The 15,218-nt window shown below is 51.8% G+C and overlaps 2 protein-coding genes across 2 annotated transcripts; both read left to right on the top strand.

The window, feature by feature from the left end:
- The first annotated feature begins 8,521 nt into the window (after nt 1-8,521).
- LOC119357700 (probable carboxylesterase 18) lies at nt 8,522-9,689 on the top strand. Its single transcript, XM_037624563.1, has one exon. The coding sequence runs from the start codon at nt 8,522-8,524 to the stop codon at nt 9,080-9,082; it is 561 nt and encodes a 186-aa protein (XP_037480460.1). The 3' UTR covers nt 9,083-9,689.
- Nucleotides 9,690-12,592: 2,903 nt separating this feature from the next.
- LOC119353583 (probable carboxylesterase 18) lies at nt 12,593-14,095 on the top strand. The gene has a single exon (XM_037620204.1). It carries the CDS (start codon nt 12,728-12,730, stop codon nt 13,775-13,777), a length of 1,050 nt encoding a protein of 349 aa, XP_037476101.1. The 5' UTR covers nt 12,593-12,727; the 3' UTR covers nt 13,778-14,095.
- The last annotated feature ends 1,123 nt before the right edge of the window (nt 14,096-15,218 follow it).

Genomic DNA, 15,218 nt, shown 5'->3' on the forward strand with positions numbered 1-15,218 from the left:
TTGGTTATTGACCGGAGACGTGTCTCGGTCATGTCTACATTGTTCTCGAACCCGTAGGGTCCGCACGCTTAAGGTTACGATGATAGTTATATTATGAGTTTATGCATTTTGATGTACCGAAGGTTGTTTGGAGTCCCGGATGCGATCACGGACATGACGAGGAGTCTCGAAATGGTCGAGACATAAAGATTGATATATTGGAAGCCTATGTTTGGATATCGGAAGTGTTCCGGGTGAAATCGGGATTTTACCGGAGTACCGGGAGGTTACCGGAACCCCCCGGGAGCTATATGGGCCATGATGGGCCTTAGTGGAAAAGAGAAGAGGCAGCCCCTCATGGGCCGCACGCCCCTCCCCTCCCTTGGTCCGAATAGGACAAGGAGAGGGGGCCGGCCCCTCTCTCTCTTTTCCCCCTCCGCGAATCCTATTCCAACTAGGATTGGGGGGGGGGGGGGATCCTACTCCCAGAGGGAGTAGGACTCTCCTGGCGCGTCCTCCTTGGCCGGCCAGCCTCCCTCCTTTAGTCCTTTATATACGGAGGCAGGGGCACCCCAGAGACACACAAGTTGGTCCACGTGATCTTTTCCTTAGCCGTGTGCGGCGCCCCCAGCCACCATAGTCCTCGATAATATTGTAGCGGAGTTTAGGCGAAGCCCTGCTGCTGTAGTACATCAAGATCGTCACCACGCCGTCGTGCTGACGGAACTCTTCCCCAACACTTTGCTGGATCGGAGTCCGGGGATCGTCATCGAGCTGAACGTGTGCTAGAACTCGGAGGTGCCGTAGTTTTGGTGCTTGATCGGTCGGATCGTCAAGACGTACGACTACATCAACCAAACACTTCCGTTGTTGATCTACTAGGTATGTAGATCACACTCCCCCCTCTCGTTGCTATGCGTCACATGATCTTGCGTGTGCGTAGGAATTTTTTTGAAATTACTACGTTCCCCAACAGCGGCATCGGATACGCTGCGGGGAAGATCTGCGAATGCCCCTGGAGAGCTTCGGATTCGGGTAAGTAACAAGTACTTTACTTTTATACTTCTGCTTTGCATAAAGAATGCCTTACCCGCCGCTATCTTTTTCATCTCCTCAAACTCTTGGAGGGCCTTTTGGGCTTCGGCGTTGGCAGACTTGGCAGTCTCAAGGGCCGCCGCGAGCTCGGACGCTTGCGTCTTGGACTCAAGCTCCAAACTCTCATGTTTTTTCATGAGAGCCTGAAGCTCCTGCTGCACCTCACCGACCTGGGCCTCAAGTTTCTCTCGCTCGGTGCGCTCCGTGGCCGTTTTCTTTTTGGCCTCAGACAGCGCCTGCTTAAGGGTCGCCACCTCAGTCGTGGCCCCTACAATAAGCAGTACAATCCTGTTATTCTTTTTGCAATCAAGCCTTTCTATAGGCACTTTTTCTGTAAGGTATTTCTTACCTTCTTTCTCCTCGAGCTGCCGTTTGGCAAGGCCGAGCTCTTGCTCGGTCCGCTCGAGGCCCTGTTTCAGGGCACCCACCTCCGCAGTCAGTGCGGCGGTGGCCAGCAGCGAAGCCTGCATACGCATATTGACTCTTTGTTGTTAGACTCCTGCGAAATTTAATAGATCCTCTATTCGGCTTTTCTTTCTGAACGCCAAACGGAGCATCAGGGGCTACTGTCTATGCGGTTATATTTTTACATATTTTTTACTTACCTCGAAGCCTGTTAGAAGGCTAGCGCAAGCTTCACTCAGTCCGCTCTTGGCGGACTGAACCTTCTGGATCACCATACTCATAATAGTATGGTGCTCCTCGTCGATGGAGGCGCCGTCAAGCACCTCCAGCAGATTGTCCGGCACCTTCGGTTGGACGGAGGCTGCCGGCTCAAAGGCTTACTCCTCTTGGAAGGAGTTCGCCTACCGCGGTCCGGAACTGTTGTAGATTCCGGTGCGGTGTCCGGCTCAAAGCCGGACTTGGAGCCCTGGGGGGCCTTATCCCCTTCACTCCTGGAGTCCGGGAGGTTGCCTTGCGGCTCCTCCGGGACCGCCTCCTCCTGCCCCGAAGCTCGTCGCGATGCCACTTTGGCGTCGTCCGCAGTGCGGGGGGAGACAACGGGCGAAACTGAGTTCACATCCGATGAGTCCAGGGAGCCGCCCGACGATTCGTCGACTTCGGCCCGGGGCGGACTGCATAATTACATTCGACATTAGGGAAAGCTGTGCAACAAAGGAACATCATGAGTTACTCTGATATCCGAACTTACGATTTCGCCGGACGCTTGGCCCTGTTTGGCCACTCCTCTTCGCCCTCTTCGGCGTCAGGAGCGTAGTCCGGCGGAGGGGTCTTCCTTTTCCTAGACCCCTCGGCCTCCCCCGTTGGGGCGGCCTTCCTCTTCTCTCCTCTCCGCTGGGAGGGGAGAGTCTTCTTCTTCCTCCTCCTCGTTTTCACGGGAGGAGGGCGTCTCGGACTCGTCAGATGACGAGTCTGACACCACCACGTTGCGGGCACTCTTTTGAGTCCCCGTGGTCTTCTTCTTCTTGGCCTTCTTCTCCGGCACCACATAAGGCGCCGGAACTAGCAGCTTCACTAGTAAAGCTGGGGCTGGATCTTCGGGCAGTGGAGCCGGACAGTTAATCGGTCCGGATATTGCCCGCCAAGCCTGTCAAAGGTAAGGGAGTTTAGATCCCGCATAGAGTCAAACTATGAAAAAAGCTTAAACATCCTGTAAAAGGTGTAGATGGCTTACCTCGCTAGCGTGACGCTGTGAGCTGTATCCGCGGTCCTCGGAAACGAATGCGGGAGCCTCGGCGCCCTTGAATAGCATCTTCCAGGCGTCTTCGTACGTCATGTCGAAGAGCTTGTTGAGGGTTTGATGCTGCACCGGGTTGAACTCCCACAGATTGAAATCCCGTTGTTGGCACGGGAGGATCCGGCGGACGAGCATAACCTGGATTACATTAACAAGCCGGACTGGCTTGTTCACCAGGGACTGGATGCATGTTTGCAAACCGGTCACCTCTTTTTTGTTACCCCACGACAGGACCGTCTCTTTCCAGGACACAAGCCGCGTGGGGGGTCCGGATCGGAACTCGGGGGCTGCGGTCCATTTCGGATCGCATGGCTCGGTGATGTAAAACCACCCTGATTGTCAACCCTTTAGGGTCTCCACAAAAGAGCCCTCGAACCATAGGACGTTGGCCATCTTGCCCGCCATGGCGCCTCCGCACTCCGCCTGGCTGCCGCGCACCACCTTGAGCCTGACGTTGAAGGTCTTGAGCCAGAGGCCGAAATGGGGGCGGACGCGGAGAAAAGCCTCGCACACGACGATAAACGCCGAGATGTTGAGGATGAAGTTCGGGGCCAGATCGTGGAAATCCAGGCCGTAGTAGAACATGAGCCCCCGGACAAATGGGTGGAGTGGAAAACCCAGTCCGTGGAGGAAGTGGGGGAGAAACACTACCCTCTCATGGGGCCTTGGGGTGGGAAGAAGCTGCCCCTCCTCGGGAAGCCGGTGCGCGATGTCCTTGGACAAGTATCCGGCCTTCCTTAGCTTCTTGACTTGTCCCTCCGTGACGGAGGAGACCATCCACTTGCCTCCCGCTCCGGACATTGCTGGAGAAGGTTGAGGTGGGAAGTGCGGGCTTGGGCGCTGGAGCTCGGATGCGCAGGAGATGGATAGGCAAAGGAGGAAGAAGGCGTAGGTAAAAAGGTGGATCCTTATCCCCTTATATGGGCGGATGCGGTTGTGCGTCCCCACCTGCCTAGTAAAACTCGCTTGCCTCCCAAGCACCGTGATAAGTGGCGCGGTTGGGTTACCCACGTCTGTATTGATGAGAATCCCGTAAAAGGGGGGGTACACGATCTCTGCTTTGACAAGACGTGCCAAGGAAACCGCCTCGCAAAACACGCTGAGGTGGAAAAGAAAAAACGATTTGAGTAAAGGACTTGGCCGTAGTGTGATGGCGCACTGCGGGATACGTCAGCAGATTTGATTTGTGTTAATATTATTCTCTCTATGGCAATATGTGGAAGCTTATTTTACAGAGCCGGACACTACTCTTGGTGTTTACAATCTTCTATGAAGGATTTGGAGGAGGAACCCGCCTTGCAATGCCGAAGACAGTTTGCGTGCCGGACTTGTCGTCATTGAAGCCTGGTTCAGGGGCTACTGAGGGAGTCCTGGATTAGGGGGTGTTCGGGTAGCCGGACTATACCTTCAGCCGGACTCCAGGACTATGAAGATACAAGATTGAAGACTATGTCCCGTGTCCGGATGGGACTTTCCTTGGCGTGGAAGGCAAGCTTGGCGATGCAGATATTCAAGATCTCCTACCGTTGTAACCGACTCTATGTAACCCTAACCCTATCCGGTGTCTATATAAACCGGAGGGTTTTAGTCCGTGGGACAACTTCATCAACTCCATAGACAACAATCATACCATAGGCTAGCTTCTAGGGTTTAGCCTCCTTGATCTCGTGGTAGATCTACTCTTGTACTACCCATATCATCAATATTAATCAAGCAGGACGTAGGGTTTTACCTCCATCGAGAGGGCCCGAACCTGGGTAAAACATCGTGTTCCCTGTCTCCTGTTACCATCCGGCCTAGACGCACAGTTCGAGACCCCCTACCCGAGATCCGCCGGTTTTGACACTGACAGCCACCCTCAATTGCAACTACATATCTCCTTCCCGACTACAACTGGCCTTGTGTTTTTGTCCGGGGGGGGGGGCAACTACATGCCTACACACTCGACAGCAACTTCACACCCACACACCTGAATCAAACTAACAATTGTTTTGTAGGGTGCCACGAGAGGGGGAGTCGCATGTCAAATAGTAGGCTTGCAACTGCAAGCGTCACCCTTGACTACAACTGCATGTCTCCCTCCCAACTGCAACTAGCCTTGTGTTTTTTGTCGGAGGGGGGGGGCAGCTGCATGTGCAATACTAAGCTTGCAACTGCATGTGTCGCCCACAATTGCATGCCTACACACCCAACTCCAACTGACCTTGTGTTTTCTGCCAGAGAGAGGGGGCGGCAGTTGCGCAATAGTAGGCTTGCAACTGCAAGTGTCGACTGCAACTGCATGCCTACACACCTAAGTACAATTGCATGTCCACGAACGCGAATGCAATTGACATTTGTTTTTTAAGTGGGCGGTGGGAGAGTGGTGGGAGTTGCTTCTTCGATACACGACTTCAAACTGCAAGTGTAACCCTTGACTGCAGTTGCATGTCTCCTTCCCGACTGCAACTCGCCTGGTGTTCTTGTCGAAGAGGGGGCGCAGTTGTATGTCCGACACTAGGCTTGTAACTGGAAGTGTCGCCCCCAACTGCAATTGGCGTTTTTGTTTTGTTAGTAGGCGGCGAGAAGGGGGTGTAGTTTCATGTCCGACATTAGGCTTGCAACTGCAAGTGTTAGCCCCGACTGCAATTGACGTTTTTGTTTTTGTCAGTAGGCGGCGAGAGAAGGTGATGTGTAGTTGCATGTCTGACACCTGGCTTGCAACAACAAGTGTCGCTATGGACTACAACTGCATGTCTAGCAAACGACTGCAAGTGACATTTTGTTTTGTTAGTGTGTGGCAGGAGAGGCGCGAGAGAGGGTGATAGGTAGTTGCATGTCCAACATTAGGCTTACTACTGCAAGTGTCGCGCCCTGACTGGAACTGACATTTTTGTTTTGTCAGTGGACGTTGGGAGAGGGGCAGGGGAGGGTGATGGGCAGTTCCATGCCCGACACTAGGCTTGTAACTGCAAGTGTCGCCCCGGCCACAGCCACATGTTTGACGGCTTGAAACTACTAGTGTCGCGCTCCACTGCAAATTGCTAGTGTTTGTCCTCGGCTGCAAATGCATGTCCCCATGGGACACGCAACTATATGTTTTTTTGTCGAAGGGCGGCAAGAGAGGGGGCGGAGGGGAAGATTTCAACATGATTCTTTTGCTTTTGTTATATTTTAAATCAAATAAAAAGTACAAACTTATTTTTCCATGCACATCAAATCAGATACAAAGTTAAGCTTGTTTATCTAAGAAATTAGAAGTAAAATCAATTGTTTTTTCTTTTTTTCTTTTTCTGAAGTCTATGGAATGTGGCCCCAGGCTCAACATCTTCTAGAGGTCACCCCACAATACTCTTCAAATTCACGGAGAGGGAGAGAGGGGGAGCAGGAGCGGGAGGGGAGAGATGAAGGAGGGAAGGAAGTTTGATTGTAAGCTTTTGTATAGGTCAGTAATGTTTGATGGACTTCCACTTTGGAATTTATTTTTCTCACAACCATATTGCATGATCATGTTCGAATTTGAATTGAATTGCGGCTGCTGAAATCCATGTAGGCATAGATTAGGCATGAATTAGGATTTGAACGGCTCAATGATGATTTTGTTTTAGAGTAGGTTCATGTGTGTGTGTGTGTGTGTGTGTGTGTGTGTGTGTGTGTGTGTGTGTGTGTGTGTGTGGGCGCGCTATATGATTTTGCTGTTCTTTTTGTCCTATTTTTTAACACAAGCAAACACTAAAGTTTTGTATATTCCTGAAGTAGAGTTGAGAACATGCTAGCTAGATACATTGGATCAGAACATACTCTCGGGAATATGAGGAACCGTGAGCTTTTTTTGTGCTGAAGTTCATTTCTAATGATTTTGTTGTCAGACATTTTGTGAAGTTTCCAAGATTTTGCTTTTTAGTTGCACATTCTAGTTCAAATGTTTGTATCAGTTACCTTGTAATCCAGCATTTTTTCAGCTGGTATGGTTGTGGCTGTTCCAGGTAAAGTTTTGTAATAATGACACCAACAATGCCCCTGTTTCGGTAGTCTGGATTTTTAGGCTTGGCATTTCCCCGCCTAAGATAATGGATAGCAAATCGCTACTAAAAACTGACTCCCAAATCCTGGACTGTTATATGGCAGTAGGTGCCCATGTGTGTGTGTGTGTGTGTTAGCCTGGATGTTCTGCAGGAAGATTCCATTTGTTGAAGCGACCTTGACAAGTTTGTGCTCTTTTGTGAACAATGTAGAGTAGCTGGTGAGGTTTGTTTGTCCTGTTTAACCTAATAAAAAGTTTTTTGACAACCAAAATGTGGCATATTACCCGTATTATTCATGTGATATATGCTCGTGGTTCTATTTTTTATTTTTATTTTGCGGCTAAAACCGTTGATGAAAGGAACTAAAACTGTCTGATTTGCCAAAATTTTCAAAGTACCTTTGGTCATCACGTTTAAACTTAACAATGAAAGTGGCTTATAATGTTCGCCCGGTTCCTAGCCTTAGTTTTCTGCCTTTCTTATGTTGTCCAGTCCCATTGCTTACACACTAATGTCTTATATACATTTGTGAATACAGCAATTAACGGGCACAAATATGGATGCTGAAGGAAGGGCCCTGAAGAGACAATAGAAATACAGAAGGCAGAGATCAGTGTCTTGAAGATCCAGAGTTAGAAGAGAGACGATATCATGTAGAAACCGTGTCATGATTTGCTCTTTTGAAGAAGTTGCTACACTGGTTTTTAACCTTTTTCTACATATAGTCATTTTTCCCCTGAGATCTAGTTGATACAGGAAATTAACTAGCTAGCATAGAAAGTTAACTAGCTACGTCCCCGTGGCTCTGTACTCTTTGCTGAAGTTTTAACTAACTAATACATGAAGTTTGTTAACTATCTAATTAATACGGGGAGGTTAACTATCAAAGTCAACCGTGTCTATGTACTCTTGTTGAAACAAGGAAGAGGTCTGAAACAACCATAAGTTGCTCTGAACAACTTCATGAACAGCAGACAACATGGTTCAGTTAGCTAGCTCTGAACATTATTTTTTTCTGAAAAAATGTGAAACATAAAATAGTATGATGATATGTGGCGCACAAAGTTTTGTTTGTGTGCTTTTTTTGAGACAATTTTGTTTGTGTGCTATGTATGCCTTCACACCCTCTTCCTACGGTCATCACTGCTCTAAAAAGGACAAACAAACGAACAAAGCCCACACGCCAAGCCTATTATGAAGGAAATTAAGACCAACACAGAGGGAGATAAAACGGGCCAAATCTGCTACAGGTGATGTCAGCCGACTGAGACTTCACTTAGACCTAGATAGACCCTCTTATTCTTGTGTTTTTTCTATTCCCGCCTTTCTAAGATTCAACGATCAAACGTCCCCCAAGCCCGGTCATATAATTTGCGAATGCGATGGTTCTGCTGTTAAGCCTGCTGCGGGTGGTCTGTGTCGAGATTTCCGCAGGCTACAGCTTGTGTGTGTGGATCCTTAACACAATGCACGAAGTTGCACACACGCATCCGCACAGGAACTGGAGTGAGTCGTGAAACTTGAAGACGGTGAAAGTCACTAGAGCTGCTTCACTATCATCGTGTACATCGTCAAAAACCGAATTCCGTGACATTTCCTCGTGGCCGGTCACGTGGTTGACGTGCAACGCCACCGCCCAGACGTGTACATCGAACAGTTCGCGACAGCGATCGGCCATGCCTCGGACTCCACAGCCCATGCACATTATCCGAACTGAGCCGAGTGCAGGAGCAGCCAGGGGAGGATGGAAGCGGGGAGCACGAGCCAAGAACGCGAGCGCCCGCGCGCCTCGCCGCCGGCGCTGCCGTGCGCGGTGCGGCTGCAGGTCACCGCGTTCTCGCCCCTCATCGACGTCATCAACCGCCGCGACGGCACCGTCAACCGCGGCCTCTACTCCGTCGCCGACCGCGTCCTCCGCGTGCGCGCGAGCCCCCGCCCGGACTCCTCCGGCGTCCGCTCTGCCGACTTCGACGTCGACGCGTCGCGCGGCCTCCTGGCGCGCGTCTTCTCCTTCTCCTCCCCCGCCGCGCCCCGGGCCCCGCTCCCGGTCGTCGTCTACTTCCACGGCAGCGGCTTCGCGATGTTCTCCGCGCGCCAGTGCTACTTCGACCGCCTGTGCCGCCGCATCTGCCGCGGCGTCGGCGCGGTCGTCGTCTCCGTCGAGTACCGCCTCGCCCCCGAGCACCCCTACCCGGCCGCCTACGACGACGCCGTGGACACGCTCCGCTTCATCGACGCCAACGGCGTCCCGGGGTTGGACGAGGGCGTCCGCGTGGACCTCTCCAGCTGCTTCCTCGCCGGGTAGAGCGCCGGCGGCAACATAATCCACCACGCGGCCAACCGCTGGGCCGCGGCCGCGCCCACCCCCAGCTCCGTGCGCCTCGCCGGCCTCATCTCCGTGCAGCCCTACTTCGGCGGCGAGGAGCGGACGGAGTCGGAGCTGAGGCTGGACGGCGTGGCGCCGATCGTGACCCTCCGGCGGGCGGACTTCTGGTGGAGGGCGTTCCTACCGGAGGGCGCCAGCCGCGACCACCCGGCGGCGCACGTGACCGACGAGAACGCCGAGCTGGCCGAGGCGTTCCCGCCGGCGATGGTGCTGGTCGGCGGGTTCGACCCGCTGCAGGACTGGCAGCGGCGGTACGCCGACGTGCTGCGGCGGAAGGGGAAGACCGTGGAGGTGGTGGAGTTCCCAGACGGCATCCACGCGTTCTACCTCTTCCCGGACCTCCCCGACACCGCCAGAGCTATCGAGCGCATGAGGACGTTCGTGCAAAGCAACCGGACGTCGCCGTCGGCGCCAGAACCTTCTCGCGGGAACGACATCGATTGAAAACGGCCATTCAAAAATTGATTGAAAAGAACTTGTAGTCCCCTCGACGTGTCGAAATTTGGAAATACGAGTATTTCTTCAAGTCCATTCAATTTAGGAATTGGGTACACATTGGTCCATAGAAAATTGTGTACACAATGAAAGATACTCCCTCCTTTCCAGTTTATAAGACTCAATTCAAAAATCTCACCAATCAAGATAGATGATGAGTGGTGAAATATTTTTTGTAGTTTGCAAAAGCACCCAATTAATGTTTTTATTTTCCTCAAAAAATTATGTTTATGAATGCATTATTTGCAATGCATGCATGCATAAAGTACATGCATTGGTCAGTTTTCTCTTAATACTTACATGCAATGATTTAATACACCTTGAAGTCTGAACATGTGATGGAGAACAACCAAATTGAGCCTTATAAAATGGAAAAACTAAAATTTTGAGATAAGCTCTATAAACCGGAAAGGAGGGAGTATCTCGATTATGGCCTGCTTGGATTAGGTGTAGGGCGTATTTGGATTAGAGCCGGGAGCAGCGAGGGGCGTGTGCTTGGATGAAGGGCCAATAAATTGACTCATCTTGACCGTGTTACCTTCATTAGTTTAATTTTTCATCAACTTCAGGATAAATTGGGGGCAGCAATATTATGGGCTAAATATTTGGCATTTCTATGAGTTTTTTTTTTTTGGCACTTCTATGAGTTGGCAGGGCCAGCTAGGGTAGCATCCAAACACACTGTGTACTCCCTCCGTTTTCATACATTACGGTTTCTCACATATATGGCTAACTAACTAATTTACTTTCGCATACACGATGCATGTGTACCGTCATTGAACCTATAAAATATTCTTTTAGGGATTATCTAAGTATCTATTTGTATTGTTCTATATTTGTGTATATTAATTAGAATCCAAATACAACACGACGGCCGCTGTACATGACACCGTATTAGCCCTCTTCGAATATTGAGCCTAAAGTTGATTAGGAATTTTACTCACAAATACATGAGTTATATACCAAAAAAAATCATTAGGTTAGTATTCAAAGAATTTTGCTGGTGACCTATATTTTCTGATATAGAACACAAAGTTCATTAGTCAAAATGTTAGGTCAAAAGTAGGCTTAAACCCCGAAGAGAACTAATACATCCGGACAAAGGAAATACCGTACCGAGCACAGAGTACTGGAATTATGACTCGTCATGGGACAACACTTGTGGATCTCACAAGAGGATCACCCTGGTCAAACATCATAGTTCAAGTTGCGGCGATAACTATACGAGCAAAAATGAGCTTGTTATAAATCCCACATCCATTATCATTGTTCTAATTTTTATATTATTTAGGGGCTTTAGTTTTCGATTCGCGCTGGCTCCCCAAAAATCTCAAGACCAGCCCTGGGCGCCCGGTTGGGTGGCGTTTTTTGCGCCCGGTCACTGACTGGGCAGCTCGTCTAGACGTTTGGGACGGGCATGGAAGCCCACCGCGATGTCTGGACCTCCTGGTTTGCTAGAAAACTGATGTCTGGACCGGTCCACTGACCGATAAGGGACGTCGTTGGATGGCAAACTACGTCCGGACAGCTCGGTCCGGACGCTTACAGGCGGTTTGAGAGTTCGCTTTGGAGATGCCCTTACGGAGTACACATGTGTTATTTCGGGAAGCATAAGATTGCTATATTTGAAAGCACAAGTTGCATCCGAAAAGTTCATTCAAAACATGTAAACATGAAATCTAATTCTGAAAATACCGGTGCGAGTAATGCAACGGTGAAAATGATTTTATAATCTGACCGCTCGGTTTAAGATATTTTCATTTTGAAAATAGATCTAACAAAAAACACAAGTGCAACCAACCCTTTCATGGAAAAATACCCACACAAATTATCTGATGACGACAAGTGGTGTGCATGTGTTGCACCATTTTATCTTGACTAGAGAGTCTAGGAGTTTCTTTTTTTTGCCTCACCTGTATGGATACAAGGTGTAGACTCTGATCAGATGCATAACACAGACCGGGAATACGTTGAGCTTAGAAGTTGAAGTTATAGTGGAGCTTATTCTTGTAGGCTAGTTTATTCCTGTCCTCTTGGGAACTCGCATCTAGGGTTTCGCTGCCTTCCATAGGCACCATCGTCGGTCTGCCTCGTCTACTACGACCCTTGGACCATGGAGATGCGGTGGATCCCAGTCCCACGGCGGCGGGAAGGGGTCGTTTTTAGGTGTTTTCTGAGTTTTGTTAGGGTTTGTACCATTCTCAAGAAGATGAGGCGATGGTGGCTTCTTGAAGATGAAATACAGTTCTTCCCGCCTAGCACCTGTTCCGGTGATGTTTCAAGCGTTATCGGAAGGCGTGTGAAGGTGTGTATCAGGCGGATCTCGTGGGATCTGGTCGGCCTTTGTCTTCGATGGATCCGTCTGGAACCAGTCTTCGTTCATCTACGTCTGTGTGTCTGCAGGTTGGATCCTTCCGATCTATGATTCTCTTCATCGGCGGCGGTTGCTGTTTGACGCGATGGTCCTATAGGGGGCTTAGCACGATGTCTTTCCGACTGTTTACTACAACAATGTTTGCCAGGTTCCGACAAAGAAGATGCTATGACGGCAATACGTCTTCAGTTCGTTCTAGTGCTTGCAGTCGTCGCTAGGGACTCTATGAATCTGAATGTAAATTTTACTTTTAGTATTCTTTTGTACTATCTTGGAATAGATCAGAAGTCAAAAAAGAGTAACCAAAGGCAGCCTTTTAGTCAGTCACATTCACACCCCATAAGCATGCCATTTTATCAGTTTGATTGATTATAGCAGTCAACGACGGCACAGCCGTGCATGACGCGTGTCAGCTTATTCTTTGCTCCACGAGCTGCTTGCGCCCCTTGCTCAAACTTCATCCCGCCACCAATAGCGTAGACGCGTCGTGCTCCTCCGATTTGGCATGTGGCCTCCGTTGCCACCCCACCCCACCCCGATGGATCCATCTCACCTACTCTACTCATCAGCCGTCGGCGCTCCCCCATTATATGTACCATGCCGATCGCGCAGCAGAGCTCACGCACTCCGAAGCAGAGGAGAACGAAGGAGAGACAGAGTGATCGAGCGTACGTGAAGAGACACGCTTGAACTTGATGGAAGCCGCCGCGGGTCAGGGAGAGCGCCCGACGCCGCCGCCGCTGCCGCTGGGGGTGCGGCTCCAGCTGGCGGGCCTCACGGCCGCCATCGACGCCGTGGAGCGCAGCGACGGCACCGTCAACCGCTGCCTCTACTCGGTGATCGACCGGCTGCTGAGCGCGCACGCCAACCCGCGCCCGGACGGCTCCGGCGTGCGCTCCTACGACTTCACCGTCGACGCCTCCCGCGGCATCTGGGCGCGCGTCTTCGCGCCGGTCTCCTCGGCGGTGCCGCTGCCCGTCGTCGTCTACTACCACGGCGGCGGCTTCGCGCTCTTCTCCCCGGCCATCGGCCCCTTCAACGGCGTGTGCCGCCGCCTCTGCAGCGACGTCGGCGCCGTGGTCGTGTCCGTCAACTACCGCCTCGCCCCGGAGCACCGCTACCCGGCGGCGTACGACGACGGCGTCGACGCGCTCCGCTTCCTCGACGACGCCGGCGGCGTCCCGGGCCTCGGCGACGGCGTCCCCGTCGACCTCGCCAGCTGCTTTCTCACCGGGGAGAGCGCGGGGGCCAACATCGTCCACCACGTCGCCAGCCGCTGGGCCGCCGAGCACCAGCACGCCGCCAAGTCCCTCCGCCTCGCCGGCATCATCCCTGTGCAGCCCTACTTCGGCGGCGAGGAGCGGACGGAGTCGGAGCTCAGGCTGGAGGGCGTGGCGCCGGTGGTGAACCTCGAGCGCTCCGACTTCTCGTGGAAGGCGTTCCTGCCCGTGGGAGCCACCCGCGACCACCCTGCGGCGCACGTGACCGACGACAACGCCGAGCTGGCCGAGGAGTTCCCGCCGACGCTGCTGGTGATCGGCGGGTTCGACCCGCTGCAGGACTGGCAGCGGCGGTACGCCGACGTGCTGCGACGGAAGGGGGTGAATGTTCAGGTGGCGGAGTACCCGGACGGCTTCCACGGGTTCTACGGCTTCCCTGTCGCTGACGCCGGCAAGGTTTTCCTGAAGATGAAGGCCTTCGTGGAGAGCAACAGGGCGGCGCCGGCGAAATCCACCGCCCGATGAGGAAGATGCCGTGATCCAAGGTTCGGTGGGGGATCAGGCCAACTTCACAGCGCGACCCCAAACGGACGTCCGTTTTGTCCTGTTTTTGTCCCTTTGGGTAGGGATTTAGGGTCATGTCCGGACCTGTCCTGAAATGCGGTGCCTGTGCACCCACCGCGCGGACACATCCCGGCCGCATCTTATCTGCGTATTATTTCTTTACAAGTCCTTAACTTTATTTCATCATTCATTTTTGATACATGGAAATGCATCATCACATTTTGACTAGTAAAGCAAGGCCAAAAAAAAACAAAAACCATAAGAATACATTTTAGAAGATATCCAATTTCCATAACTGCTCCCATAAGTTGGGTTAGGGCCTTCTTGATGCACTCGTTGTTGATCTGTGGAGGAGGGTCGATCTGGCATCCTCCTTTCTTCTTCAAGCCAGAAGGCTCGATTTGGCATCCTCCTTTCTTCTTCAAGCCGTAAGTCGATGTTGCTTTCTCCTCACACCTAGTCTCGTGTCTAGCCTCTAATCTAGCATCAAGTGCACTTGTCTCATTTACAGCCTCTATGCTAGCTAAAAATGCACGAACATGTACTAAATTTCGCTCTATCAATATATCGATGTACTCTTCTTCCCAATACCAAAACTTGCATCCGTTCTACACAACAAAATTTGAAATTAGCACAACTAGTTAAATCTAGAGCACAAACCGAAGCTAAAAAAAACGCATACCCCATCGTTTAAGCACTTGATGAACACCCATCCGGGATGTTCCGGCGTTGTAGACACGCGGCGCACGACCATCCTTGGGCAGTGGTCGCACTTAATGAGTGGCAACGGTGCGCCGGCGAGTTTTTGGGCAAGCACCGAGCCCGGCCGACCGCCATTCGTGTATCTGCCGGCGGACCGCCGATGGTGCAGATCCGAGCGGCTAGAGGAGGAGTCACTGCCTGCATGTGGCCTTGCGGCCTTGCCAGGGCCTTCCGGCGAGGTGCCCGGCCAATCCATGGCGCGGCCCGGCATCCCACAGCCGGCCGAGCTCAAGACCGACCGGATCCGCCCCAAAACCGGTTGGCGGGTGCGCAAACTAGGTGGCCGTGGTTGGGTAGCTCGGCGGCGCCGAGGGGAAGGGGTTGGGCAAGCTCGCGTCCGAACTGCACGGCTGCAATGGCAGCGGCGGCGGCGGCGGCAACGACGGGAAGAGTGGAAAGAGTGGAGGGGGTGCGGCCGGAGGGAGGGAGGGGGCGGATAGAAAAAGGCCCGTCTTGTGTCATTGACGGGCGGGCCAGGGGAGGACACGCGCAGACTGTTGGAAATATGCCCTAGAGGCAATAATAAAAGCATTATTATTATATTTCCTTGTTCATGATAATTGTCTTTATTCATGCTATAATTGTGTTATCCGGAAATCGTAATACATGTGTGAATAAAGACACCAACATGTCCCTAGTA

The sequence above is a fragment of the Triticum dicoccoides genome, chromosome 2A, assembly GCF_002162155.2.
Source record: "Triticum dicoccoides isolate Atlit2015 ecotype Zavitan chromosome 2A, WEW_v2.0, whole genome shotgun sequence".
NCBI lineage: Eukaryota > Viridiplantae > Streptophyta > Magnoliopsida > Poales > Poaceae > Triticum > Triticum dicoccoides.